Source organism: Chionomys nivalis, chromosome 6 (genome assembly GCF_950005125.1).
Source record: "Chionomys nivalis chromosome 6, mChiNiv1.1, whole genome shotgun sequence".
In the NCBI taxonomy this organism is placed as follows: domain Eukaryota; kingdom Metazoa; phylum Chordata; class Mammalia; order Rodentia; family Cricetidae; genus Chionomys; species Chionomys nivalis.
In genome coordinates this window covers 35,096,818-35,123,898 of record NC_080091.1, presented here as the reverse complement: position 1 = coordinate 35,123,898, position 27,081 = coordinate 35,096,818, and the positions used below count along the sequence as shown (strand labels likewise).

The window sequence follows — 27,081 nt, the reverse complement described above, 5'->3', positions numbered from 1 at the left end:
TCCAGCCCTACTCACTTACTTCTATTCCAGTAAGGCAAAGGACTCCAGAACCATCTCGCCCATAGAGCACTGGCACCATCTGCCATACACACCAAGGGTAAACTGCCTCAAATCATGAAGTATTTTAAAATCTGTATTATTGTCCAGCAAAAACTTTGAGTCTATAACCTGTACTCTGTTAAAAAACAGAAATAAGAGTGGAGTTAAAGGCCACGAGCATGAAGCTGGTATTACATATCTGTAACCCCAGTACTTGGTGTATGGAGACAAAAGGAACAGTTCAACACCAGCCTACATGGTGAGGTTTAGGCAGGCATGAACTACTGTGTCAAACAAAAAGCATGAGTTGAAATGAACCACTCCCCTTTTTGAGACTCCCCTTTTGGATCCAGCTATGTAACCCACACTGTCCTCAAGATCTTTATGTAGTCCACATTAACCTCCAATTGGTCACAGCCTTCCAAGTTCTGGAATTAGAGGTGAGTACCTCCAAATCTGGCTGAACATTTTTACACTGGGAGAATTTTATGATCGGCAAAGCGCGATAGTTTAGTTAGTGGTACTTTGCCCGTTTATAGCAGGCTCTGGGAGCCAGGATGATCCAGGGGACTCCCACCCAGCAACAGCTTCCTGTCAGAAAGCAGGAGGAGACACCCAAGTCACAGGTTGCTGCTATACAATAGGGCTCACTAACTCCTCTTCCGCAAGACGGCTGCAAAACAGGTGTTCAAAAATGTAGATCTTGCCGGGCGGTGGTGGCGCACGCCTTTAATCCCAGCACTTGGGAGGCAGAGGTAGGCGGATCTCTGTGAGTTCGAGACCAGCCTGGTCTACAAGAGCTAGTTCCAGGACAGGCTCTAAAACCACAGAGAAACCCTGTCTCGAAAAACCAAAAAAAAAAAAAAAAAAATGTAGATCTTAGCTGGGCATTGGTGGCGCATGCCTTTAATCCCAGCTCTCGGGAGGCAGAGGCAGTGACAGTGGCAGGCGGATCTCTGTGAGTTCGAGGCCAGCCTGGTCTACAAGAGCTAGTTCCAGGATAGGCTCTAAAGCTATAGAGAAACGCTGTCTCGAAAAACCAAAAAAAAAAAAAAAAAAAAAAAAAAGTAGATCTTGCTATTCACATTATTTTGTTCAGTAATAAATTTCACTAACTCAACTATTATTTAGTTCTTGTTTTGGCTACAAAGCCTGTGGGCCTCAAAGTCGCGACGCTTCGCCTCGGGCCTGTCAAACGCTGCAATGACCTGAGTGCCCACACGCCCTGAGTTTACTAGAGTCTTAACCAGGCTCTGGAAGCTTCTCACCTCTAACTAATGACAGTGGAAGCGCGCTGAGCAACAGGCTGACTTTGGCCAGCTGCAAGCTCCGCATTGGCGCGAAGCCCGAGAGGGACGGAAAGGCAACTCTGTGACATCACGACACGCCCACAGCCCGTCGCTCAGGCAGGCCGCTCCTCCGGGGCCGGGCTACGCGCTGACGCCACACGCCGGGGCGGGGCTGAGAGTTTGGAGCCCGGAGTGGGGTGTCGGCGCCTCACTCGGGTGGAGCAGAACGGCAGACAGGTAACCTTGCGCGGCGGACGGGCTCGGTGCAGGGCTGGGCGGCTCGGCGCTTGCCAGCCGCAGCCGGCGGCCGAGGGGGAGGCCTACACGCCCTTGCAGCCGGGCCACCCGAGTGACGGGCGTGAAGCCGGACCGAGCCGGGCTGACGGAGGGCGGCGATGGTGGGCGGGGGACGAGCCTGACGGACAGGCGTCCGAGCCAATGGAATGGCAGGGTCCGCCTGGCGGGCGGAGATTGGCGGACGCGGACGCGCGCCGGGGGTCGCCGGCCCGAGCGCGATTGGCTCTGGCGGCGGAGCCTCGGAGGCGGCGGGCTTGGGTGTCGGAGGCTCGGCGGCCGGGAGAACCCCAAGGTCGCGGCGCGTCACGTGGCCCGGTCGCCTCCTCCGGCCCGCGCGCGTTCTTTTGTCCTGCGTGCCCTGGCCCCAGCAGGCCGCCGTCCTTGTGTTCGCCGCGCCCGGTCACGGCGCTGACCTTGGTGCCTGCGGCAGCCCCACCTGCCGGGTGTGAGGTGAAACCGGCAGCGGGCCAAGGTGACACTCGTTTCCCTAGAAACCCCGTCCACGCACCGCTTTCCTCGCGAGAGTGTGTGTGACAGACGCGAGTTATTCCGCCGAGTGACTGGGAAGCCTGCGACCGTGCCCTCGCAGGAGTTACCAGATCGTGTGCCTTTTACCCACGCGCAGTGCGCCAGTAGCCGAGATGACAAGCTCGGGAAGAGTAGTCACGTGGCGGACACGAGTGTTCAGATCGGAGGCCCGAGGGTAGCGCATAAGGGTAGCTGCAGGGTGAGGCTGGAGAAAGGGAATTAAAGGGAAATGAGAAGCGCAGCGCTAGGTGTTGTGCGCATGCGTAGCCCCACTTCCTGACTCGCTCTGCGGGATCAGAAAATGGCGGCGTTACCATTGGAGGGTGGAGTTTTAGACCCTTGACGTCAAAAGGTCACTCAAGGAACACCTCTGCAGGCCCAAGTGGGGTCAGTGGTGTCAGCCAGTTTTCGATCGAGGTCTCGAAGGACGTGTAAACACTTTAGATACGGTGATCGTCAGTCAGAGGTGTTATCTGTAAATAGTGACGCTAATTCAGCTGTGCAACTCAGCTTCTTGACCTCTATGTAGAAGCAAGTAACTAAAAACAAACTTTTTTTTTTCCCTGTGGATTTCATTGCCCTATGGGCCCGACTTGCGTCTCTGCATCCTGTGCTGTGACATTGAGCAGAGGACACTGTTGGAGTTTCCTAGTTTGCCCAGTCTTGTGGTCCTGCCCTTGACGTGGCCCCGGTTAGATTACTTAGTAGCTGACGTTAGGATGAGTGACACCGTCATTGTCTTTTTCTCTTTTCTATTCTTGTCCTTTTGCCTCACATATTAGGCAGTTTTCTTACTGTTTAAAAAGTTACATTATTTGTGTGTAGGGGAACATGTCCATGTGACCGCGCTTGTGTAGGGAGAGTTGGGTTTCTCCTCGCCATGTGGGTCCTGGGGATTGAACTTAGGTGGTCAGGTTTGGTGGCCCTGATCCGTCTTGCAGACGTTTTCCCTCTGGTATGTACGCATTTAGGTTTGCTTATCTTTCGGGTAGATTGACCTTTGCATTATTTATGTTCCTCTCAGTCTCTGGTAATTGCCTTTTCACTGCTCTCTGCTTTAATAGATACTAGGGCCTTTCTTGGAAATACTTGGGTTTTTCTTTTTGGTTTTTCAAGATACAATTTCTCTTTAGACCTGACTGTCCTCAGACTCACAGAGATCCGCCTACCTCTGCCTCTCAAGTGTTGTGATTAAAGGTGTGTGCCACCACCACTTGTTATGAAGTAATGTGTTTTCGATCATATACTCTTATTTTATCCTCCTGCCTATTGGGCTATTTCTGATGTCAGGATTTATAGTGGCATGTTAAATGTTAAGTCTTCCATTTTGCTTATTCTAGTTTCATTTCTCCTCTTTCTTTGTGCTGACTTCCTTTGGGTTACTTTAGTACATACAGCCAAGGCTTGCCTTGGACCTAAGGTTATCCTCTTGCTTCAGCCTTCTGCATGCTAGGGTTTGCAGGCATGCCACACCGTTCCTGGCACTGTGTGTGCATGTGCGTGTGTAGGTCAGAGACAACTTCAGAGAGTCACTTCTTTTTTCCCACCGTAAGGATCCTGGGGATCCAATTTGGGTTGTCATACTTGGTAGCAGGTGCCTCAGCCAAAGTGATGAGCTTTCTTGGCAGCTCTTGTTGGACGATTTCAGATCGACAGTTCTGTTCCTTTATTATTTGAAAACTGTGTCTGTTTTTAAGTTTTTCTATTCCTTGAAACAAGATCTTCCCTGGAGCTAGACTGCCAGTTAGCAAGCCTCAGCAGTCCTCCTCTGCCTCCCCCAGCACTGGACGTACAGATGCACATGAGTGACCATGCCTGTCTTTGCAAGTAGCTTCTAGGGATTTGAACTCTAATCTTCATGCTTATATAACACTCTCACCCACTTAAGCGGTCTCCTCAAACCTTTTCTTAATTTCATTTTCTTGGTCATAATGCGTCACTGTAGTTTTTCACAAGGTTTTCATAAGTTTATGATATGTCTGTAGTGTTTAGCTTTAGGGTCTGTTTATCTTCTTGAATATGTGTAGTTAAACCTTTTACCAAATCAGGAAATTTTGTTGTTGCTGTTTTTGGTTTTTGTTTTTTCAAGACAGGGTTTCTCTGTGTAGCTTTAGAGTCTGTCCTGGAACTTGCTCTGTGGACCAGGCTGGCCTCGAACTCACAGAGATCCGCCTGTCTCTGCCTCCTGAGTGCCTTGATTAAAGGCAGACGCCACCACTGCACAACTGTTGCTTTGTTTTTTAAGACAGGATTTCTCTCTGTAGCCCTGGCTGTCCACTCATTTTGTAGACCAGGCTGGCCTTGAACTCAGATTATTTGGCTGCCTCTGCCTCCCGAGTGCTGGGATTAAAGTTGAGTGTTACTGCACCTGGCCCTATCCAGATATGGTAGTCTTAACGGCTATGATATATTGGTATTGGTGTAAGTTGAGAAGGTATGAGAATTGATCTCATCTTTTTACTTATTTTTGAGTCAGGGTCTCACTGTATATCTCTGGCTGGCCCAGATCTCTCATTCATTCATTCATTCATTCATTCATTCATTTTTGAGGCAGGAACTCATAGAGATCTTCTTGTCTCTGCCTTCCAGTGCTAGGATAAAAGGTATGCACCGCCATGTCTGGCTCTTAAATATTTAAGCAGAGTAGAGCAGGCATTTTCTGACTGCTAAATAGCAGAGAATGCTGCCTCTAGTCTAAGAACTTCGTTATTGCTGTTGTTGTGGTCCCCACCCAGTATGAGGAATGTGCCCTCAGTACTGCTAGAATCAGGCTCCAGCTGATCGTCACTGGAGTAAAGGTGACGTCACTGAGGATGGAGCTGTGGTGCCTTCTCTGATGTCTGTAGCAGGAAGATTGTTTGGATGTTTCATTTTGCTGCAGCTGTCATTGCTGCAGCTGTCACTGTCCTTTGACTTAAGAGCATGGGCTTTGTGCCTTCTCTTGTCTACGCCTGTTAGCATTTTTTTTTCTTTTTGGTTTTTTGACACATGGTTTCTATGTGTAGTTCTGGCTGTCCTGGATCTAAATCTGTAGACCAGGCTGGCCTCGAACTCACGGACATCCGCCTGCTTCTGTCTCCCGAGTGCTGGATTAAAGGCGCTTCACACCACTGCCCGCTGCCTGTTGGCATTTCTTAGAGTTCCTCTGTTCATTAATCTGGAACATGTGGCGCAAGGATGGTGCTCTGTCCAAGATTCAAGGTTCAAGTCAGTTTGCTTTCTTTCTCCACCTTTTGGAGACTTTTATTTTAAATTTAACATTTATGTTTGGGGCTGAGTTTAGCAAGAAGCAGAAATTCTGTATATACTTTAATAAAATGTTGGCATATTATCATGCTTTCTATAAAGATTTCAGAATTTTCACTCTTTCAGAACATATCACTGCCTTTAATCCCAGCACTTGAGAGGCAAAGACTGGCAAATCTGAGTTAGTTCCAGGCCAGCCTGGTCTACAAAGTGAGTTCTAGGACAGCCAGGACTGTAACAAAGAGAAACCCTGTCTCAAAAAAACAAAAAATCAAGGGGCTGGAGAGGTGGCTCAGTGGTTAAGAACGCTGACTGCTCTTCCAGTCAGTTCCAGTGAGTTCAATTCCCAGCACCCTCATGGCAGCTCAGAACTGTCAGTAATTCCATATCTGACACCCTCATGCATACAAACAGGCCAAAACACCAATGCACATCAAATAAATAAATTTAAATTCTCTTTGAGATAGGGTCTATCTAAATAAGTAACACTGGCTGGAAATATAGAGGCCTCTAGAGGTCTCCCTCAGCCTCCAGAGTGCTGGGATTACAGGTGTGTGTCTTAACGCAGCCTCTTAAAGTGCCTCTTCCCTTCTGCCTTCACTAGTCTGCCTGCTTTAGACCCCTGCAGACCTGGGCACCTCTGATGCTGCAGAGCCACAGCTAGGGAAAGAGCACAGCCATCTCCAGACTCAGGTATAGACTTGCTCCTTCAGTGGTCTGACTTTGGAAGTACTCCTGGGTGAAAGCCTGCATGCAGTTAGACGGGCTAAGTAGGCCGTGTACTAGGAAATGGAGATACTCCACTAATGTTTCACGAGTTAGAGTCATTGCCATACCAAGGTGACTGATGTTTACTTATCTTGGGAACTTGAATTTCTCAAACACCTCTGTTAGCTTTTTATAAGTTATAATTGTACGTTGGCCTACTTGTAAGTTATAATTCTTTAGTCATAGAATGTATTATAATTACAAACAAATGAGAGCGACAAGAGTAATTACTGTCTCTACTGTTTGGTTCAAAGATACTGAGCAGGTCAGGTCTAGTATGTAATGCTTACACAGCATGTGGGTGTCATTGATACTTGTGCCACTATCAGTAAAGTTAGTTCTTACTGCACAAGGACCTGGGTGTGGTAGTACATGCTTGTAATCCTAGGGCTGGGGAGGCAGAGGCGGGTGGATCCCTGGGGCTCCCTGGCCAGCAAGCCTAGTTTATGTGATAAGTTCTAGGCGCGTGAGCTACCTTGTCTCCAAAAAGGAAGGCAACACTTGAGGAATGACACCAGAGATTGACCTTGGGCCTCCCTATATGTACACATATTTATGAGTAGTATGTTGCATCTAGTATATAAGTATATATATCATACATATATCTGTATGTATTTAATATTTAGAGGCTCTTGCCTTAGCTTCCAGAGTGCTGAGAATACAGGTGTGTGTCATTATGCAACATCTTTTTAAAAAAATTATTTGTGAGCCGGGCGGTGGTGGCGCACGCCTTTAATCCCAGCACTCGGGAGGCAGAGGCATGCGGATCTCTGGGAGTTCGAGGCCAGCCTGGTCTACAAGAGCTAGTTCCAGGACAGGCACCAAAGCTACAGAGAAACCCTGTCTCGAAAAACCAAAAAAAAAAAAAAAAATTATTTGTGTTTTATGTATTTTGGTGTTTTGCCTGCATGTATGTCTGTTGTGAGGGTGTCAGATCCCCTGGAACAGGAGTTACAGAAAGTTGTGAGCTGCCAAGTGGGTTCTAAGAATTGAACCTGGCCCTCAGGAAGAGCAGCCAGTGCTCTTAACTTCTGAGCTATCTCCCCAATCCCTATGCAACACTTCTACTTCCCCAGAATACTAAGAGCACAGAGAATACTCAATGATTTCTGGATACAGTAGAAAATGCCATTTTGCAATTATTGTCAATCCTTAACCAATCCTTGTTGTCTTTTTTTTTTTTTTTTTGCAGTCATTTTAGACAGTATATAAATGTAAAGAGGGGGCTGGAGCGATGGGTCAGTGGTTTAGAGCATTGGCTGCTCTTCCAGAGGTCCTGAGTTCAATTCCCAGCAACCACACGGTGGCTCACAACCATCTGTAATGAGATCTGGCGCCCTCTTTTGGCATACGAGCATTTATGCAGGCAGAATGTTGTATACATAACTAACTAAATCTTTTTTTTCTTTCTTTCTTTTAAATCTTAGTCCTATAGCTAGTTGCCTGGATTCCCAGGGTAGCTGATTGGGAGCTTCCTTTAAAATAAATAAATAAATGAATAAATGTAAAGATCTCAAGTCAGATGGGATCAAGTCTGCAACTCTGTGCCTACTTCTCTGGGGCTAATCCAGGCATTGCAGGGGTGTGAGTGTGTCAGTTTGACAGTCATGCTCTGTCTTGCTCTCATGTGGACTAGGCATTGAGCAAGTCATTGGCTGGTGTGAATACCTTTCAAGCTAGAATCTTTTTCCTGAACAGTTGGGCAAGTTTTCCTTAATGTTCTCCTAAAACTTCTCTCTCTCTTTTTAAACAGGCACTTGTGGAAGGCTCCAGGACAAAATGTTTCATTTAAGGACTTGTGCTGCTAAGTTGAGGCCATTGACGGCCTCCCAGACTGTTAAGACATTGTCGCGAAACAAACCAGCAGCAATTAGGACGTTTCAACAGATTCGGTGCTATTCTGCACCTGTAGCTGCTGAACCATTTCTTAGTGGGACTAGTTCGAACTATGTGGAGGAAATGTACTGTGCCTGGTTGGAGAATCCCAAAAGTGTACATAAGGTAAGGCTCACAGAGTAGTTCCTGTGCTGTGTGTGTTGGTTAGGTGCCCACTGACTGCCAGGTAAGTAAGTGTACCTAGGAGAGTCGGTGGGCAGGCAGGCAACTGGACCCCAGCACCACCTACCATGTCAGCTGCATCAGACTCAGTGTGGCCTCACTGGAGAACACAGCCTTCTTGAATGATTTCCAGCAATAAACTCAACACTCTGAGCACACAAGGAAGCATGTGTAGCCCTTCAAGGATATGAGGAAATACAAGTATGGTCCTGCGAACATTGAGGAAGCACAAGACTGGCGCTCCAGGATTTCCCCAAAGCTTGCTTTAGGATGAAGCCTCTGAAGAAAGTCTGTGAGAAAGAATGGGACCTCGAGATGCTCTTCGTCCTTGCTACTCTGAGAGAACACATGTATTTGTGACATTATAAATTCAGTACATGTAATTTCTATATAAACTGGTTTAGATCCTTGTTTCTCTTTTTCTCCTGTTTTTGATTTTTCTGTATCATCTACATGGGCACTTTCTTCTTAGACCCTTTTCTTTTCTGCACTGTTTTCCTGAACCCTTTCTGAGGGCAACTTGTTCAGACAATGTGGAGCTGTGAATCCCAAAACTGTCACAATATATCCACTTGCCCTGGGCTAGCCCAGGCATCTTAGTAGTAGCAGTGTCAGAATTGGTTTGGTCTGTTTGTGGCCAATGACTGCTTATAGGGTTTTTTGTTTTGGTTTGGTTTTTGGCAACAAGGTTTTTCTGTGTAACAGCCTTAGCTATCTTAGAACTCACTTTGTAGACCAGGATGACCTTGAACTCAGAGATCCTCCTGCCTCTGCCTCCTGAGTGCTGGGATTAAATGTGTGCACTGCCACTGCCCGGCTTGTTTATAGGTTCTATGGTCATTTCTTAGCTTTTGAATAAGGAACTGCTTTTGTTTGCAGTGTGGTGTGATGTAAGAGTTTATATTCGACAGCTCCTCATCTGTAAGTTTTTGGAGAGAAAAGAAGAAAATGGCAGAGGCATGATGATTATCATCTTCATGGAGGCCATGCTCAGCCAAGATGTTTACCTTTCCTGTGAACTGGGCCTGTTTGCCCTATTGAATCACAGAGTCACCTCAACAGAAGGCATCCTGTGCCTGTTACCCATTGACCTGTGACTAGGTTTTTTATTTGTTTCAACTTCAGGTCTTTTTTTTTGAGGCCCTGGATGAATGTCGTGAACAATTCAAAGAACAAACAGCCCCACCCATGGCACCCATATACCTGCTCTCATATACCTCATCCTCACTCCTCTTTCATTTTCTATATGTTGATAGTGGTGGTTCCTCGGTGGGCCTGAATCAGCAGACTCATTTACCTGGGCCCTTCCCAAACTTGCTGCTTCTGATTCTGGCCACCTGTGTTCTTGGACACCTTATAGACGACTCTCATGTACATGTGGCATTTGAGCATACGAATATAACCTTCTTTAAGGAGAAAAGTGATGTTGAAGATACTGGCAGCTTTCTGGTGGCAAACCTAACTGGGACCTTATTCAAGGATGCTTCATTTACTGTATGAACTGGCAGAAGAAGAAAAAAACTATTTTCTTGCTTTTTATGAAACTAGGTTTCTCTATGTATTAGTCCTGGCTGGCCTGAACTTGGCTTTTGTAGACCAAACTGGCCTCAAACTCACAGAGATCTTGCTGCTCTGCCTCCCAAATACTGGGATTAAAGGTATGCGCTACCACTGCCTGGCGAGTCTGGGCTACTTTTACAGAGTTAGGCCTTGCTCTGCCCCTTCTACCTGTAGAGGGAGGACCAGAAAGGCTGATTGAAGGGCTGGGCCCTCTAGAAATTCTGGCTGTCGTCTGACAGCACTTTGATCTCTCTCCTGCCTTGTTTACCGCTAGATAGTCCTCCTCAAATTGTATTATGCACACACATGGTACATACACATTTTTTTTTTTTTTAAAAGATTTATTTATTATGTATACAACATTCTGCCTCCATGTATGCACACATGCCAGAAGAGGGCGCCAGATCTCATTACAGATGGTTGTGAGCCACCATGTGGTTGCTGGGAATTGAACTCACGACCTCTGGAAGAGCAGTCAGTGCTCTTAACCACTGAGCCATTTCTCCAGCCCAAGGTACATACACATTTTTTGAGGGAGATGACCCTTAATTTAAGTCTTTTTTTTTCCCCCTCAGAGACAGGGCTTCTGTGTGTAGCCCTAACTGCCCTGGAACTAGCTCTTGTAGACCAGTCTGGCCTCAAACTCACAGACATCCACCGGCCTCTGCCTCCCAAGTGCAGGGATTAAGGCATGTGCCACCACCACCCGGTTTAAATCAGATTTTTAAAGATACCTGTAATTCACAGAATGTTAGGATATGTAACCTTAGAATTGCTTCAGTTTTATTAAAAATGCTTTGGGGACTTGGGAGATGGACCAGTGGATGATGTGGTTGATGTACAAGTATGAAGACCTAAGTTCAGACCCCCAGCACCCATATGAAAAGCCAGATGTGGCAACATGTACCTATAATCCAAATGCTGGGGATGGGATCAGAGAATCCTGGGGGCTTACCTGGTCAGCCAGTTTAACCACACTGGTAAATTCTATTTTAGAAATGTCTGAGGTCAGTTTCAGTAATTATTTTCAGAGAGGTCATGGGGGCTGCTGGTGAAAGATGTTCAATAGGACAAACTTAAATTTATTTGTTTATTTGCCTGTCTGTCCATCTATCAATTTTGAGGCAGAGTCTCTGTATGTAACCAAGCTGGTCTTGAAATCATATAGCCCAGGCTGGCCTTCAACTCATAAGGAGGTGTTTTTTCTTTTTTTTTGGGGGGGGGGTGGGATTCGAGACAGGGTTTCTCTAGCTTTTTGGAACCTGGCCTCAAACTCGCTCTGTAGAGCAGGCTGGCCTCGAGCTCACAGAGACTCATCTGCCTCTGCCTCTGCCTCACAAGTGCTGGGATTAAAGGTGTGCGCCACCACCACCCAGCATAAGGAGGTGTTTTCATGACCACACTGAATACAATTAACAGTGTAATTCTCAGAGGCAGAGGCAGGCGGATCTCTGTGAGTTCGAGACCAGCCTGGTCTACAAGAGCTAGTTCCAGGACAGGCTCCAAAACCACAGAGAAACCCTGTCTCGAAAAAACCAAAAAAAAAAAAAAAAGTGTAATTCTCTAATAGAATTACTTCTTTGATTTGTATTTAAATCTTTGCAAATATCATAAAATTACCCTTCTAAATTATGAATGTGCATGTGTGCGTGTGTGTGTGTGGATCAATGTATGTGGGGAGGTTAGTGGCGTCAGATCCCCTGGACTTGTAGTTACAGATAACTATAAGCAGCCTGACATAGATTTTGGGCACTTAATTGGGGATATTTTTGTTTGTTTTCTTTTTTTCTGAGACAGAGTTTCTCTACTTAGTCCTGTCATGGAACTCGCTCTGTAGAGTTCTGTAGGCTAGCCTCGAACTCACAGAGATCTGCTTGCCTCTGCTCCCAAGTGCTGGGTTTAAAGACGTGCCACCACTGTCCAGCACTGAATTGTGATCTGTTAGAAGAGTAGCAAGTGCTCATAACCACTGAGCCATCTCTCCAGCCTTTTGTGTTTTGCTTTGTAGTTAAATATGCATATGGATAAACATATTTTTACTTGTATGCTGCTCAGAATCCAACCAGGGTACTACTTCTGGGGGCTTTTTTAAAAATTTTTGCTTTTTAAAGAGTTGTGTTTTGTTATATTGTGTTGCTCAGACCCTGGCCCAGGTCCCTGAATTCCTGTGCTCAAGCAGTCTTCCTGCTGTACCCTCTCAAGTAGTAGAGTCTGTGGGTGCGGGCTGCCATGCCTTGCTTTTACCACCCCATTCCCCCTTTTTGTGATGCTTGGGATTAAACCCATGGCTTTGTGCATATGAGGCAGTGATTTGGGCACTGAGCTATGTCTCTGTCTGATGTTATTTATTTGGTTGAATCTTGGTCTCACATTGTAGCCCAGACTGACGGGAACTCATTGTGTAGCACAGGCTAGTTTGGAAGGTATGGTGATTCTGTTGTCTCAGTCTCCCAAGTACTGGGATTACAGACATGACCATATTTAAAACAAGACAGCCATGATGGCACATGCCTTTAATTCTAGCACTTGGGAGGCAGAGACAGCCAGATCTCTGTGACTTTGAGGACAGTCTGATTCAAAACAAGTTCCAAGAAAGCTAGAGCTACACCAAGAAATCCTATCTTGAAAAAGAAAACAATAACCACAGAAGCAACTTTTTAAAAAGATGGCTGGGTTTTTGTTTAGTAGTACTGTATTTGCCCAACATATATGAGGCCCCTGGTTCAATCCCCAGTATTCCATAGAAAAAAGTATTCCATGAAAATTCAAATATTGCCGCAGGATAGAACTCCTATGTCCCTTCTTCCGGTGCTGCTCCACAGTGTTCTGTATTCTTACTGATCTGCCTCTGCACCAGGCCTGCTATCCTTTTGTTCTAAGTTTGGTCTTCTCTGAGACTTTATATGTTATAGGTGTTTCTCATTGAATGCTTTTAAGAACCTTTGGTGGTAGTCTGTTATCTTTTTTTTATTTTTATTTTTTTTGATATCATAACTTGTTGGGGATACTTAGAATAGTGACATCTATTTTTGTGGGGGTGGTTTATTTTGTTTTCAAGACAGGGTTTCTTTGTGCAACAGCCTTGGCTGGCCTCAAACTCCTGAGTGCTGGGAGTAAGGTATTGCCCAGCCACTTTTCTGTTTTAAAAACAGTCAAAACTAGGGTTGGAGAGATGGCTCAGTGGTTAAGAGCATTGCCCACTCTTCGGAGGTCCTAAGTTCAATTCCCAGCACCCACATGGTGGTCCACAACCATCTATAATAGGACCTGATGTCCTCTTCTGGCATGCAGGTATATATGCACTCATGTATAAAATATAAATAAATTACAAAAAACAGTCAAAACTAGCCAATCATGATGGCACATATGTGTGATCTCAATAGCCTTTGTTAATGTTTAAAAGCAGCAGGTAGTTGAAAACTGCTAAGCCCCTGTCAGTCTTGAAACTGGTCTTGTTTTACTCAGTAGAGACAGTACCTAAGCTCCAGGTATAGTATGGCATCTAGTTCTTCCTGAAGCAACTACCTGGTTTGGGCCTGACTGAGATAAATCTAGTTTGGTTCTGAAGGACCAGCTCCTTTTACCCCTTCTTCCCCGTGTTGGCTCCAGCACCTGTCTTTTTTTTTTTTTTTTTTTTTTTTTTGGTTTTTCGAGACAGGGTTTCTCTGTGGTTTTGGAGCCTGTCCTGGAACTAGCTCTGTAGACCAGGCTGGTCTCGAACTCACAGAGATCCGCCTGCCTCTGCCTCCCAAGTGCTGGGATTAAAGGCGTGCGCCACCACCGCCCGGCTCCAGCACCTGTCTTGAAGGTGCTGCTCGTTGGTCCTGCTTGTTTTCTGCCTGTCTGCCATGAGCGCTCTCACAGCTGCAGCACTCTAGCCTTTTCCTGGCTTGATTGACACCTCCACCTTCCCAAAGCCTCCCTTCTTTCTGAATTTGTTAATTGATCCTTCCTTCCTTCTTTCTTCCTTCTTCCTTTCTTTTTTCTTTCTCTCTCTTTTTCGAGACAGGGTTTCTCTGGACCAGTTCTAGCTGTCCTGGAACTTGCTTTGTAGACCAGGCTGGCCTTGAACTCACATAGATCCGTCTGCCTCTGCCTCCCTCTGCCTCTGCTGGAACTAAAGGTGTGTGCCACCACCACCACCCATCTTGATAGCCATTTTTTATTTGTGTTTTTCTTATGTCTTTTGCTTGCCCATTCCTAAGTACAGTAGGAACTACAGTTCCAGGTGGTTGCTGTAGGAGTGAGGGACTCTGCATTCAGAAACTAGGAGGGCTGTCACTTTCATTTGGCCTAACTCTTGCCCTTTCTGGCCTGTGCTTTCTTTCATGCTCATAAACCAAAATTTTCTTATTTTCTGCGAGTGAACCTGTCAGAATAGAAAAGATACAAGTCATATGCATAATCTACATTACATTCATTCCATGGGAGTGACAGCTGCTTTGACTGCATTCAGAAAAATCCAGAGAAAATCAAAGAGCTGTTTGTAAGTCCAAGAAATAGCTCATTTTCTCTACGTGTTCTAAGGAACCAATGCCAGTGTTTAGAAAACAAGTTATCACATTGTAGAGGTAGCCTGTACAATCTTTTTTTTTTTTTTTTTTTTTTTTTTAAATTTTTATTTATTATGTATACAATATTCTGTCTGTGTGTATGTGTGCAGGTCAGAAGAGGGCACCAGACCTCACTACAGATGGTTGTGAGCCACCATGTGGTTGCCGGGAATTGAACTCAGGACCTTTGGAAGAGCAGGCAATGCTCTTAACCACTGAGCCATCTCTCCAGCCCTAGCCTGTACAATCTTGAGGCTTCCTACACTCTGGCTCCTTCCCTCCATTCAAGACTATCTTGCAGGTCTGAGGCCCTTGGGACTCTTGCTTAACTCGTGAGGGGAGGATGTGGTGACTTGAAGCCTCAACATTCTAAAAGAAGTCTTGGAGTAGCTGCTTTTCCCAGCAAGCTTAGGGCTTCTTCGCAGGAGGCCCAGTCACAACTGTGGAGGACAAAATTGCTTGGTCCTTTTCCAGGTGGACCCCAACCAGATCTACATAGGTGACCCCAGATAACCATTTTTTGACTGGTCTCTCATGAGTTGTGTCACGTGCAGAGCTGGGCAGAGGTAAGTGCTCTCCTTTGCTGCAGAATCTCCTGAGTCTGCTCAAGAGAAGAGTCACGGGGTATGTTGGCTGTAATACTTTCCTATGGGAAAAGCTTGGTTCCCTAGAGTATTGGTATAACAAACCATTGCCAAACTACATCTTAAAGTGGTGACAGTGTGGTGTTTCTCTTGATTCAGTCAGCTGAAAGCCCCTGGTTTCTCATCATGTCCCCTTGCAGCAAAGACTACTCTAGGCGGGTTCTATGAAGGCCTTATTCATAGCTGGCAGTCGTTGCTGGCCTGCTTCTCAGGCACTGGGTCTTAGTTTTAAGAAAGTTCCAGTGATAAGGAGTGGCTGCAGAGTTCCTGAGATCTAAGCTCAGGTCTCCTACTGGAACCTATTGGTAAGTGCAGGTTGATGTCGGCCTTCAAGAGTTGAAAAGAGACAGACTCTACCCTGAGAGATGAGAGGCAGGGCATGTGTATGGATGGAAGACCATGTAGGACTGACTGGCTAGGCTAGCCTCCATCCTGTTTGACTGTGGTCAGATAGTGTGGCCACCTGTAGTTGAGTGCAGCACGCCTTACTTACAGTACCCTCCATGAGTCAGAGCTAAGGGAGCTTTCTTTGTTAGTCTTAGGTATCCATCACAATTTAATTCACATACCCAGACACAAAGTTTAGAAACTTCTGTCACCTATACTGTACTGTAAAAACAACAGCATTGTTGTAATGGAGCATGCATTCATTCGGTGTTTTTACTGACATCAGGTAGGGGTCTCCCTGGGTTTTTGTATTTACCTGCTAGGTAATGATATGTTACTGTTATTTACAGGCTGCCACCTCAAGAGTAGTGGGACTACAGGCATGCTCTAGTTTTAACTGGGTTTGTAGTACCAGCAAGCATGGATCACAGTCTACTTGAGGCTTTGTCTCATAGATGGGATGGTGCTGGTCAGAGGTCCTATCTTGCTGGAAAAGAGACCTCTGCCTAGGGATTGCCTGAGTGGATAAAAGTGTCTGGAGTCCAGCCTCTTGAATCTTTTTTGGTTTTTCAAGACAGTGTTTCTCTGTGTAACAGCTTTGACTATACTGGAACTCACTCTATAGATCAGGCTTGCCTTGGACTCACAGAGATCCACCTGTCTCTGTCTCCCAAGTGCTGGAATTACCCTCTTGAATTTTTTTTTTTTTTGAACATTTGTGCTTACCCTTTACTCTGGCTACTTTCACTGGGCCTGAGACCTGTTCACACAAGGTAGTCACATTTGAAATCATTCCCAGGGTGTTTTCTGGAAGGACTAAGAGCCTGTGAGAAAGAACAGAGTCATAGGTTTGGAGGAGGGGGATAGATAGCATGCAGTCAGCCTTACTTGTGCATGCTGTGGCTAGGACAGCAGGGCTTGCACTTACCATCCTGTGGGTAGGTGATCATAGGGCACTGGGTGGACACTGGGTCACTTGGAGTATCTGCCTTTTCACTTATTTCCCTGTAGCTCATATTGATAGCAATAAGTTTAATTAGCATTTGATCTTAATAATCGAGGGTATATATTTGATAATGCTGGGCTTCATCAAAAATTTATCAGTAGTAGGTAGGCCTTTGAACCCGCCCTACCCATACCGCTGGATTATTGTCACATGTCGTTGGTTATTCTTTGACTGGTACCAATACAGGACCAAGTGCTTTTGGTTTTCTATAAATAACGTGGGAAGTCAGACTTCATTTTATTTCAACCATAGTATTAAAATTATTTGCATTTGAAATCTGTTTCAAGTCATTTTGACAGAAAGGTTATAACCTTAAACCCACCAGCACTGCCTGGCCAAAACCAGGTTTTTAGAACCCTTGTTTTTACTAGGCATGGTGGTGCATACCTTTAATCCCAACATTGGGGAGACAGAGACAGGCAGATCTCTATGAGTTCAAAGCCAGCCTGGGATATAGAGTGAGACTCAGTCTCAAAACAAAAACCCTTCACCCATCCCCACATGCACTGTACAACTAACTCTTTTTAAGGAAAAAAAATGTGTTTTCAGCTAATGGGGTGGCTCAATTAGTAAAGCTGTGACCTGCATTGAATCCCTAACATCCATGTAAAATATGGCCACAGTAGGCTGGAGAGATGGCTCAGCAGTTAAGAGCACTGACTGTTCTTCCAGAGGACCCGGATTCAATTCCCAGCACCCACAAGACACCTCACATACATGCAGGCAAAACACCAATGCACATAAAAGTAAATATAGTGCACGTTGTAGTCCCATCCCGGGGGTGGGGGAGTAGAAACAATAGAATCCCTGGCTTTCTAGCAAGCCAGTCTAGCTGCACCAGTGAGCCCAAAGTACAGTGAGAGACCCTGTCTGAAAAAGCTATGGTAAAGAGCAGTCGTGGAAGATGATACTGCCTGGTGCCCATGTGACCTACAAATTCTTCATACACATAAACATGTATACACACATGTACAGTATGCACCCCCCAAAAAGGAAAAAAAACTATACTTTCAAAATCACTTAGTAGGTGCAGAGACTGGTGCCGTGGGATAGGTACCTCCTGTACCTGTAGCCCCTCTTATCCAGACATAATCCTGACAGCTTCCTGTCCTATGAGTGTCATTTGTAACCTTGTCCACCTACTGTGATATTTTAACCTTTTTCTTTATCTCTGTTGAGATTTGAATTGTTGTGAACTTCGTGCAGTCTAGTACTAATCTAGGCAAAGAGACAAATATTTTCCTTGTTTATTGCAAAACATGCCAAGTAAGAGGTTGGAGAGGCAAATGACCTTAGAAATGGGTGTGGTGGATGGGGACGTGAACGGAGGTCAACGTGACTCAGAAGTCTCCACCACCCTTCATTCTCCTGGAGCCAGAGTCCAGCTCTGTTTGTCTTGTGGACAAGAAACCATTCCAGCTGCAGGAAACTGCTGTGAATCATATTTCCCAGTGACCTAGCTGTTGCTTTCTTTCTTTTTACTTCTTCCTGGTCCCCAGACATATTTCTGAAGGTAGAAATTGCTGCCCTTTTCACATTGATGGTTGACTTTATCCAAGTGATAACAAGGGATAGTGAAGGTGGGAATACATTTGATTCGGAGAACTGAGGTTGGTGGCTTAGGCTCATTTTCATCACTCACCAGAAGATTGGGGTTGGTCAGGTTCTCATTGATGCCACCAATGCTGCTACTTTCCTTGGTGAGTGGCCTTCTGTCTTTTAGTTTGCACTGAGCAGAAATTGGGGGTGAGGGGGTTGACTTTTTTCTCCCCTGAAACTTTTACATTTACAGAAGCTTCCTCTTGTACAGACCAGGCACTAATGTCTCAGTGGTGATCTCCTGCATTCCTGTGAAGATAAGACTTCAGTTGTTGTGGCAGCATGGAGACAGAGCGATAAATACATAGACTCTCAAGTTGACATATGTGCAGGAGACCAACAGGACTTTCAGAGATAGTGGTAAATCCAGGTGTTTACAGTGACTCCCGTGTGAGGTGAATGAATGGGTATCTAGGTATCTGAAGAGGACGTGGGGAAGGATCTTAGAAGTCGGTGGTCAGTAAAGAGAACCCCAAATGCTGGGCGGTGGTGGCGCACGCCTTTAATCCCAGCACTTGGGAGGCAGAGGCAGGCGGATCTCTGTGAGTTCGAGACCAGCCTGGTCTACAGAGCTAGTTCCAGAACAGGCTCCAAAGCCACAGAGAAACCCTGTCTCGAAAAATCAAAAAAAAAAAAAAAGAAAAAGGAAAAAAAAGAGAACCCCAAACCCAGGGCTGGGATATTATAGAGGACAATGACATGGATGTTGGCACATCAGGAGTGGCAGAGATGAAGGCAGGACTGGGGGTGGGAGCTGTGGGTGAAATGCAGGGTTGCAGAGGCAAGAGAGAAATGGGAATGGCCTCTGGCCTTCCCGAGAAGAAAGTTGTTTCATTAAGGCTGCTAGGAAGAGAATGTGGCCACCAGGTAGGAGTGCTTCTGGCCTTAAACAGCTGTATACAGTTTGGTTACCTGTGGCCAAATGATATCCTGCACTTTTCTAAGTCTTTTTAAAAGAATATTTAAATTTATTCAGTATATATAGTATGAGTTTTGCCAAGTAGGTGTGGCAGCCTGCTGTATACTGTAGCATCTGATGGTTATCTGTTAGTGTGACAGCAGTCGTGGTTCAAAGGGTTCTTTAGGTATAGTCCCAACCCAGTATGGGGGCACTCTTCTCTTGTCAGTTTGTTTGAGAAGAACCACTGGAGCTACGTAACCTTCATTTTCCTCTCTGGAAACCCAAGAATACTGGTATGAACCTGGTTTTTTGGCTAACTTTAGTACAAGCAGAGGTTTTGTCTGTTGTCTTCAGCCAATCACTGGCGTTTTAGGCACAAAAGAAGGTCACAGGGAGCTGGGTGTGGTGCCACCATACCCCTCTTTTTACTTGTGTGCTCAGGATTTGAACTCAGGTCCTCATGCTTGTACAGCAAGCACTGAACAATAACTTTAGCCTCCCTACTTTATTTTTGAGGCAGAGTCTGCCAATTTCACTAAATTAGCTGGCTAGCAAGCCCCAGATACGATCTTTACCTCCCCAACACAAGGATTATATATGCACACTATCATACCTGGCTCTTTTATATGAGGATCACACTCAGGCCCTCGTGCTTATGTGTCAAAGATTTTACCAGGTGAACTATATTCCCAGCTCTTGCATTGAACTCACCTTCTTAGCCTTCTAAGTGGCCTTTGAAACCAGACCCTGCTGCTGTACCTGCTCCTTCTCCCGCATGAGTGTCTTTCTGTGCAGCACAGACTAGCCTTGAATTGTCAGTTCTCTTACCTTACTCCTGAGTACATCATTGTACTTGGCTTCAAAAGTTTTTATAGATGCTGATCCTTAAGTGGCTGTTGCTCACCAGGATTTTACAGTGTTGTTTGTTGGTTTGTTTTTCGAGACAGGGTTTCTCTGTGTAACAGCCCTAACTATGCTGGAACTTGCTCTGTAGACCAGGCTGGCCTCAAACTCACAGAGATCCGCCTGTCTCTGCCTTCTGAGTGCTGGGATTAAAGGCGTGCGCCACCGCCTCCCAACTACGATGTCATTTTTATAGCTCAGGTAGATTGTCAGTTTTAGATCTTGGTCTTTGGTACTATTTCTGGGTTCTTAGTGAATTCCATGAGATAGAAGAGATGTGTAGGAAGACTTTTCTTTCCCACCTTTCAGTTCCCAAATCACCAACACAGAGACTTAATATTAATTATAAATGCTTTGCCAATAGCTCAAATTTATTACTAACCAGCTCTTACAACCTAAATTAACCCATTTCTATTACTCTATGTGCTGCCCCAAGGCTCATGGCTTTTACCTCTCCAGCAGGTCCTGCTTCCTTTCTGTCTGGTTGGTAATTTCTCTGAATCTGCTCCTCTTCCTCAACATTCTCTCTGCCCCCAAAATTCTGCCTGGTTTTTGGCCAATCAGCTTCCTATTAACGAGAGCAACACATTTTCACAATGTACAGAGGATTATTCCACAGCAAGGATGGTATGTTTTAAGGATTTAAGAGTGTTTGGGAAGCTGGGCCATGGTGGTGCATGCCTTTAATCTAGCAGTCAAGAAGCAGAGGCAGGCAGATCTCTGAGTTTGAGGCTAGCCTGGTCCACAGAACGAGTTCCGGGACAGCCAAGGCTATACAGAGAATTTCTGTCTCAAAAAAGCAGTGTAAAAAAAAGTATTTAGGGACCTAGCATGGTAGAACAGTATTCTGGAGGCTGAGACAGATTTCCGAGTTCCAGTCCAACCTAGTCTACAAAGTAGACCATAGTGAGAACCTATCTAAAAAAACAAAGTTTGGGGCTGGAGAGATGGCTCAGCAGTTAAGAGCACTGACTCTTCTTCCAGAGGTCCTCAGTTCAATTCCCAGCAAACACATGGTAGCTCACAACCATCTATAATAAGATCTGGTGTCCTCTTCTGGGGTGCAGGTGCACATGCAGGCAGAATACTGTATACATAATAAATAAATGAATCTTTTAAAAAGTCAAAAATAAAGTTTGGGGAATGGGGTTGTAACTCCAGTTGGTAGATTACTTTCCTAATATGCACAAAGTCCTGAGTTTGATTTCCGGCACTGCATAAGCCAGGTATGGGGGCACATGATTGGAATCCCAGCATTTTAGAGTAGAGCCAAGGGATAAGAAGCTCAAGGTCACCCTCAGCTACAGTAGCAAGTTTAAGACCAGCCTGGGACACATGAGACCTTGTTAGAAAATAAAGGAAGAAATCATGCTTCGGATTTATTTTAGTTTAATGGTAGAGAGCCTGCTTGGTGTATGAGAGGCTCTGGGTTTGATTCCCCAGCCCAGGTGGGTGCTGTGAAGATAAAAAGAAGGTGGTTTGGGTTGTGCTGTTCTTCAGGGGCTATTTGCTGTCAGGGTTATGCTACTCTTCATGCAGCTAGTTTGGAGTTCTATGTGGGAGGAGCTGCTTGTTTGCATGTAGTACTGGGATGGGATAGGGCTGGATTGTCTCCTGCCCAGTTTTCTGCTACATTGCAGAGGCTGTTACTGAAGACCTGGGTGTAGGCCGAGGAGAGCTGTCTAATGATTTCTTGGACTGAGTATTTGAAGATGGACCACTAAACCATGTGGCCCATGGTCATTTCTTCTAGACTGAAACTCACATATGCTGTCATTGATCATCTTTGCTTCTAGAACAGCACCTATAGCCAAAGTATGTAGTCTTCCAGAAGAATGTCTGCTTCCAGAAGATGGACAGCCAAAGTATGCTGTCATTGGTCATTCCTGCTTCCAGATGTAAGGAGCTCTGTTGGGCCTGCTGGAAAGGCTCCATGAAGTCAGAAGCACCTGGGGATATCCATTGAGTTTCATGGATAGCCATCTTCTAGATGTCTTGTATAGAACCTGGCAGGGTCTGAATGGAATGCTAACAGTCATGTCCTCCATTTTTCCCCACTCGGGTAGAAATATTGCTCTTTCCCACATTAGTGAAAGCCAGAGTGAGTTCTGGTGGGAGCCAGATTCATAGAGGAAGATTAAGACCATGGTTTTGAGAAATTTACATCCTTGATCTGTGTTGCAAACACTTGGATAATGTCTTTTAAAAAGTAAAATTGTTGTTTTTTGACACAGGGTTTCTCTGAGTAGCCCTGGCTGCTCTGGAACTCACTCTGTAGACCTGGCTGGCCTCAAACTCAGAGATCTTAAAGGCATACACTATCACCCCCCAGCTCTGTAACCTCTTTTCTCCTGTTTCAGACAGTCAGCTTATGTCTCAATGTTTCTATAGTAGGTTTCATTGTAGGTACCCGAAGAGAATATCAGGTCTGTCTTCCCCAGTCAATGCCAGTTAACCAGAAAAGTGATAATTTAAAGCATTAAGAATTGTCACTGGAGTATAGTTTATACGACACAGATGTCGTCGTTTTAAAGTGTGCAGTGTTTTTACCATATTCACAAGGCGGCGCATTCATCTTCCCAGTGTGCTTTTTTGCTCTTTTGGTTTTAGGACAGTGTTTGTGGAGCCTTGACTTACCTAAAACTCACTTTGTAGACCAGGTTGGCCTCAAACTCACAGAGATCCGCCTGCCTCTGCCTCCTGAGAGCTGGGATTAAAGGCGTGCGCCACCACTGCCCAGCTAATTTTTTTTTAATGAATACAATGGAGTATGTTCTTACTGATGTTCTTATTGTAGACTGTTATAAGCATTTCAGAAAAGTCTTCATAAGTATCCAGAATGAGAGGCTACCCTGTTCTGTAAGAGGTAGTCAGGCCTTTGTATAACAGGGAACTTCCTGGTTTATGTACCAATAATATATAGATATATTCATAAATCAGATATGTTGGTTTCTGGACACTGTCATGAAAGAGCTAAGTCTAAAAAGCCAGATGACTAGGATAGGGATGAAGAAGAGGGCCACTGGCAAATCACTCGCCTAGCGTGTTTATGGCCTGGGGTTTGATTTCTAGCATGATAAGACAAAGAACTTCAGTGATCAGTGATCAATATTATGATTTATTGAGTTGTCTTTACCTGCTGCCCTTAGGTACAGAGTAGTTGATAGCCACTAACCTCCCCATACCACACCCATCTCATCCCCCACCCCACTCCCCAAAAAAACCCACATCTGCAGAGTTCCTAGGAAGGTGAGCACAAAAATCTAGTAAGTTCTCACCTTGCATACTTTTTCAAGACAATCTGATCAGAGTTTACTGGTGGGAAGGTTTAGAGACAAAACTACTGCAGGGAAGACGGCATTTCACCTTACAAGGCTGCGTTATGGTAGCTAAGCTGGGGAGACCAAAGCCAGGGGTCTCTGGCCTGCCAGCCAGCTCCCAAACAATGACTTATTATTTATGGAAGCTTGTCTTGGCCTAAGCCCCCAACTCACTCTTAATCTGCTTGTGTTAATCTATGTTCTACCACATACTTTTTTTTAACCTATTCTCCATTCTGTATGTCCAACTTGTTTTGTTTGTCCTGCATGCCTAGATTCTCCCTAGTTTTCTCTCTGCTCAGAAGTCCCACCTATACCTCCTCCTGCCTAGCTATTGGCTGTTCAGCTTTTTATTACACCAGTCACACAGTACATCTTCACACAGTGTACAAATAGCCCATAACAAAGCTAGTTTCAGCTAACTATTGACTTCCTTAGTCAGATCCTGCCCTCATGCACATCCCTCCCCCACAAAAGCCCTGCCTTTTAACAGCTCTATTGTTTTTTCCTCCCCAGTGGAAATAAGTCTTCATCTTTGATCTTTAAACTATTTTAAGGGGCTAGAGAGTTGGCTTAGCAGTTAAGAGCACTTGGTTTGGTTCTCAACTACCTGGGCATCTTACAACTACCTGGAACTCCATTTCCAGGATGTTCAATGCCCTCTTTTGACTTCCACAGGTACATGCTCATACATACAGATAGGCGTTAGGGTTAGAGTAGTAGTTTGAATGCAGTTGGCGCCTATGTCATGGGGATTGGCACTATTGGGAGGTATGGCCTTGTTGGAGGAAGTGTGTCATGGGGTGGGGAGGGTTGATGATTCCTATGCTCAGGCTACTGCCCAGTGTCTCAGTCAACATCCTACTGCCTTCAAGATGTAGGACTCTGAGTTCCAGTACCACATCTGCCTGCGTGCTAACATGCTCCCCACCATGATGATAATGGATTGAACCTTTACTGTAAATGAGTCACCCCAATTAAATGTTTTTTGTTGTTGTTTTTCCGAGACAGGGTTTCTCTGTAGTTTTGGAACCTGTCCTGGAACTCCATCTGTTCCTCTGTAGACCAGGCTGGCCTCGAACTCAAAGAGATCCACTTGTTTCTGCCTCCTCAGTGCTGGTATTAAAGGCGTGCACCACTAACTCCAAGCAGTTATTTTCTTTATAATAGTTGCCATGGTCATGATATCTTTTTATTGATTGATTTATTTTATTGAGCTCTACGTTTTTCTCTGCTCCCCTCCCTGCCTCTCCTCTCCCTTCAGCCCTCTCCCATGGTCCCCATGCTCCCAATTTACTCAGGAGATCTTGTCTTTCTCTACTTCCTAGGTCACAGCAATGAAAATTTTAAGACACACATCAACACAAAAATAGATATAAGTAAAAATTTTTTTCTTTTTTGAGACAGGATTTCTCTGTGGTTTTGGAGCCTGTCCTGGAACTAGCTCTTGTAGACCAGGCTGGTCTCGAACTCACAGAGATCCGCCTGCCTCTGCCTCCCGAGTAAAATTTTAAAAATAAATATATCTTTAAATATTTTAATTTACATCTTGTGTGAAGTGAGTTAAGTAATGTATAGTATATAATTTACAATACAAAATGCAGATTAAATTATTGAAATCTGAAGTAAATAAAAATAGGAATATAAGAAAATGACAGTGTTGCTTTCTTGTGGAGGACAGTTTCTTTATGGCATTTAAGGAAGAGTCACATAACTGTGCTTTTTGTCTTTAGTCATGGGACATTTTTTTCCGAAACACCAATGCTGGAGCCCCTCCGGGCACTGCCTACCAGAGTCCTCTTTCCCTGAGTCGAAGCTCCCTGGCTACCATGGCCCATGCACAGTCCCTGGTGGAGGCACAACCTAACGTCGACAAACTCGTGGAGGACCACTTGGCAGTGCAATCTCTCATCAGGGCATATCAGGTGAGCAGCGGCTGTCATCAGTTTCATACAAGATATAGAATTCCCTAGGCCTTTCTAGATGTACATTGTTTAAATCTCTTCCAAATGCCAACTGTTTCCTTCCTGCTTGGGCTTACAGATGCAAACAGCAAGTTTATAAGAGAAAAGAAGCAAGAGTACCCTAGTTGAGCAATCTTCCACTGCAACGGTCTGTCTCATAGTAGCTCATGATGTCTGTCATAAATAGGCAAGTCAGTATGTGGGCATGGAAGGGTGAGAAGGCTGGATCGCTGTCCCGTCTCAGTTAACAACTGGGTACTGTAAAAAAGTAGATCCATGGGGGTTAGAGACAGAAGCCGGAGAGTAGGGAAGAGGAACTGAGTCTGCAAAATGTGGGCGAGACAAGAACATTCTATCTAAATTCTGCCAGCAAGCAGCCAGCCTCATCAGATACATTCAACAGGAATGGGCTCTTTTTTTCCTGGCCTTTCTCCATCTCAGTACAGTAACCAAAGATTTCCTCCATGCCCACCTCTGTTGGGGAACCAGAATTCAGACCTTAAAATTTGAGTAGACTGAGGAGGAAAGGTACTGAATAATAAACCAGGTAGCTTCCTTCTAGAACCTCCAGTGAGAGTCCAGGCCCCACACTAGCATGGATGCAACAGTAGTATCTAGAGAGCTTGCCCTGAGCTCTTGTTTCTTCTGCTTCATGCTTCAGTTTCCTGGTGGTGGTTGTTCAGAAAGGTCCTGGGTCCTTAGTCTTTTTCCTGCCATACTCTTCAATGAGGGCTCTTGGGACACACATGTGCTGACATGGGAAGGAGATGCACAGAATGCTATAAATGCTATAGCCCTAATCATAGCCTGTATACAGTTGGCTACAGTAACATTTTAATCTAGTTTCCAGTGACTTCTCATCACCCACTGTTCTTCTCAAATTGCTAGCAAGAACTGTGATAGAAATATTCCTAACTAAAAAACAAAAGTAAATAAACCCATTAAACTTGAAGGTATTTTCTGAGTGTGGTGGCACACATGTTTAATCTCAGCACTTGGAAGGCAGAGGCAGGTGGTTCTCTGTGAGTTTGAGGCCAGCCTGGTCTATATAGGGAGTTCCAGGCCAACCAGGGATAATAGTAGTAGACACTATCTTAAAAATAAATATATTTTTTAAAAATTTTAAAATGGAAGGGATTTTCCCACGCCACCTTGCCCGTTGTTGTTTCCGTGGTGCTGGAGTTTGAGTGCAGCACGTGGGTATACAAGTGGTTCACAGGGGCTACCACTGAGCTCTTCCCCAGCCTCGTGTGTGTGCACCATATGTGCACCTGGTCCTCTGGAACTAGAGTTACAGGTGGTTGTTAGCCTCCATAGAGATGCTGGGAATGGAACCTGAGTCATCTGGAAGACCAGGGCTCCTTAGTGCTGAGCCACCTCTCTAGTGTTTTTTTAATAGTTCAGATCAAGTGCTTTAAACCAGTGCAGTTGTGGGAGATTCTGTTCTATGTGTGACCACTCTGTGCAGCGTTAGAGCCAGAGCCTTTAGTCCTCCACACACTTGGATATATAAAGGCAAACCTTCCCTGAATAAGATGACACCTTGTTTATACTCTTTCAGTAACAGCTAACATCTAAGCCTTCATATTCCTCCTCTGGGAAATAATGTTTTTACATTAAAGTAATAATTTATATGTCATTTCCATTGATCTAGAGAAACTAAGGATCCCCAAGATACAGTTTATTTTTAAATATCCAAGTTTATTATAACTTGAAATATACTCCTTTTTTATCCTCATAAAAGGGCATTTATATACAATAATACTTTGGGTTGTTTGGGGGTTTTTTATTCATTGTTTTTATATATGTGTTTTACTGGAAATTGAACAGAATCTCACTAAGTTGTCCAGGCAGTTTTTGAATATTTGATTCTCTGCTTCAGTCTTGTAAGTGGCCTAGATTATAGGTCTGTGCTTTTAGGTCTAGCTCACAGTAATGCCTTTTAAAATAAACTGTTTTAAACTGTTTTTAAGAACTAACTCTGATTTAAGGGTTCACTGAGCTGTGTTCCTTTCTTAG

General features: G+C 44.9%; 1 protein-coding gene across 4 annotated transcripts in view; it reads left to right on the top strand.

Moving 5' to 3' along the window:
* The first annotated feature begins 1,467 nt into the window (after positions 1-1,467).
* The window catches only part of Ogdh (oxoglutarate dehydrogenase), a 66,541-nt gene continuing 40,927 nt past the window's right edge, over positions 1,468-27,081 (top strand). For 3 of the 4 annotated variants that reach the window (XM_057771341.1, XM_057771342.1, XM_057771339.1), the window contains exons 1-3: positions 2,076-2,097; positions 7,921-8,168; positions 24,832-25,023. In XM_057771341.1, coding sequence (XP_057627324.1) covers positions 7,947-8,168; positions 24,832-25,023 — 414 coding nt within the window. In that variant the 5' untranslated portion in view covers positions 2,076-2,097; positions 7,921-7,946. Of the gene's footprint in view, positions 1,566-2,075; positions 2,098-7,920; positions 8,169-24,831; positions 25,024-27,081 lie in introns of those variants that run through there. The other variant, XM_057771340.1, reaches the window with a different exon arrangement.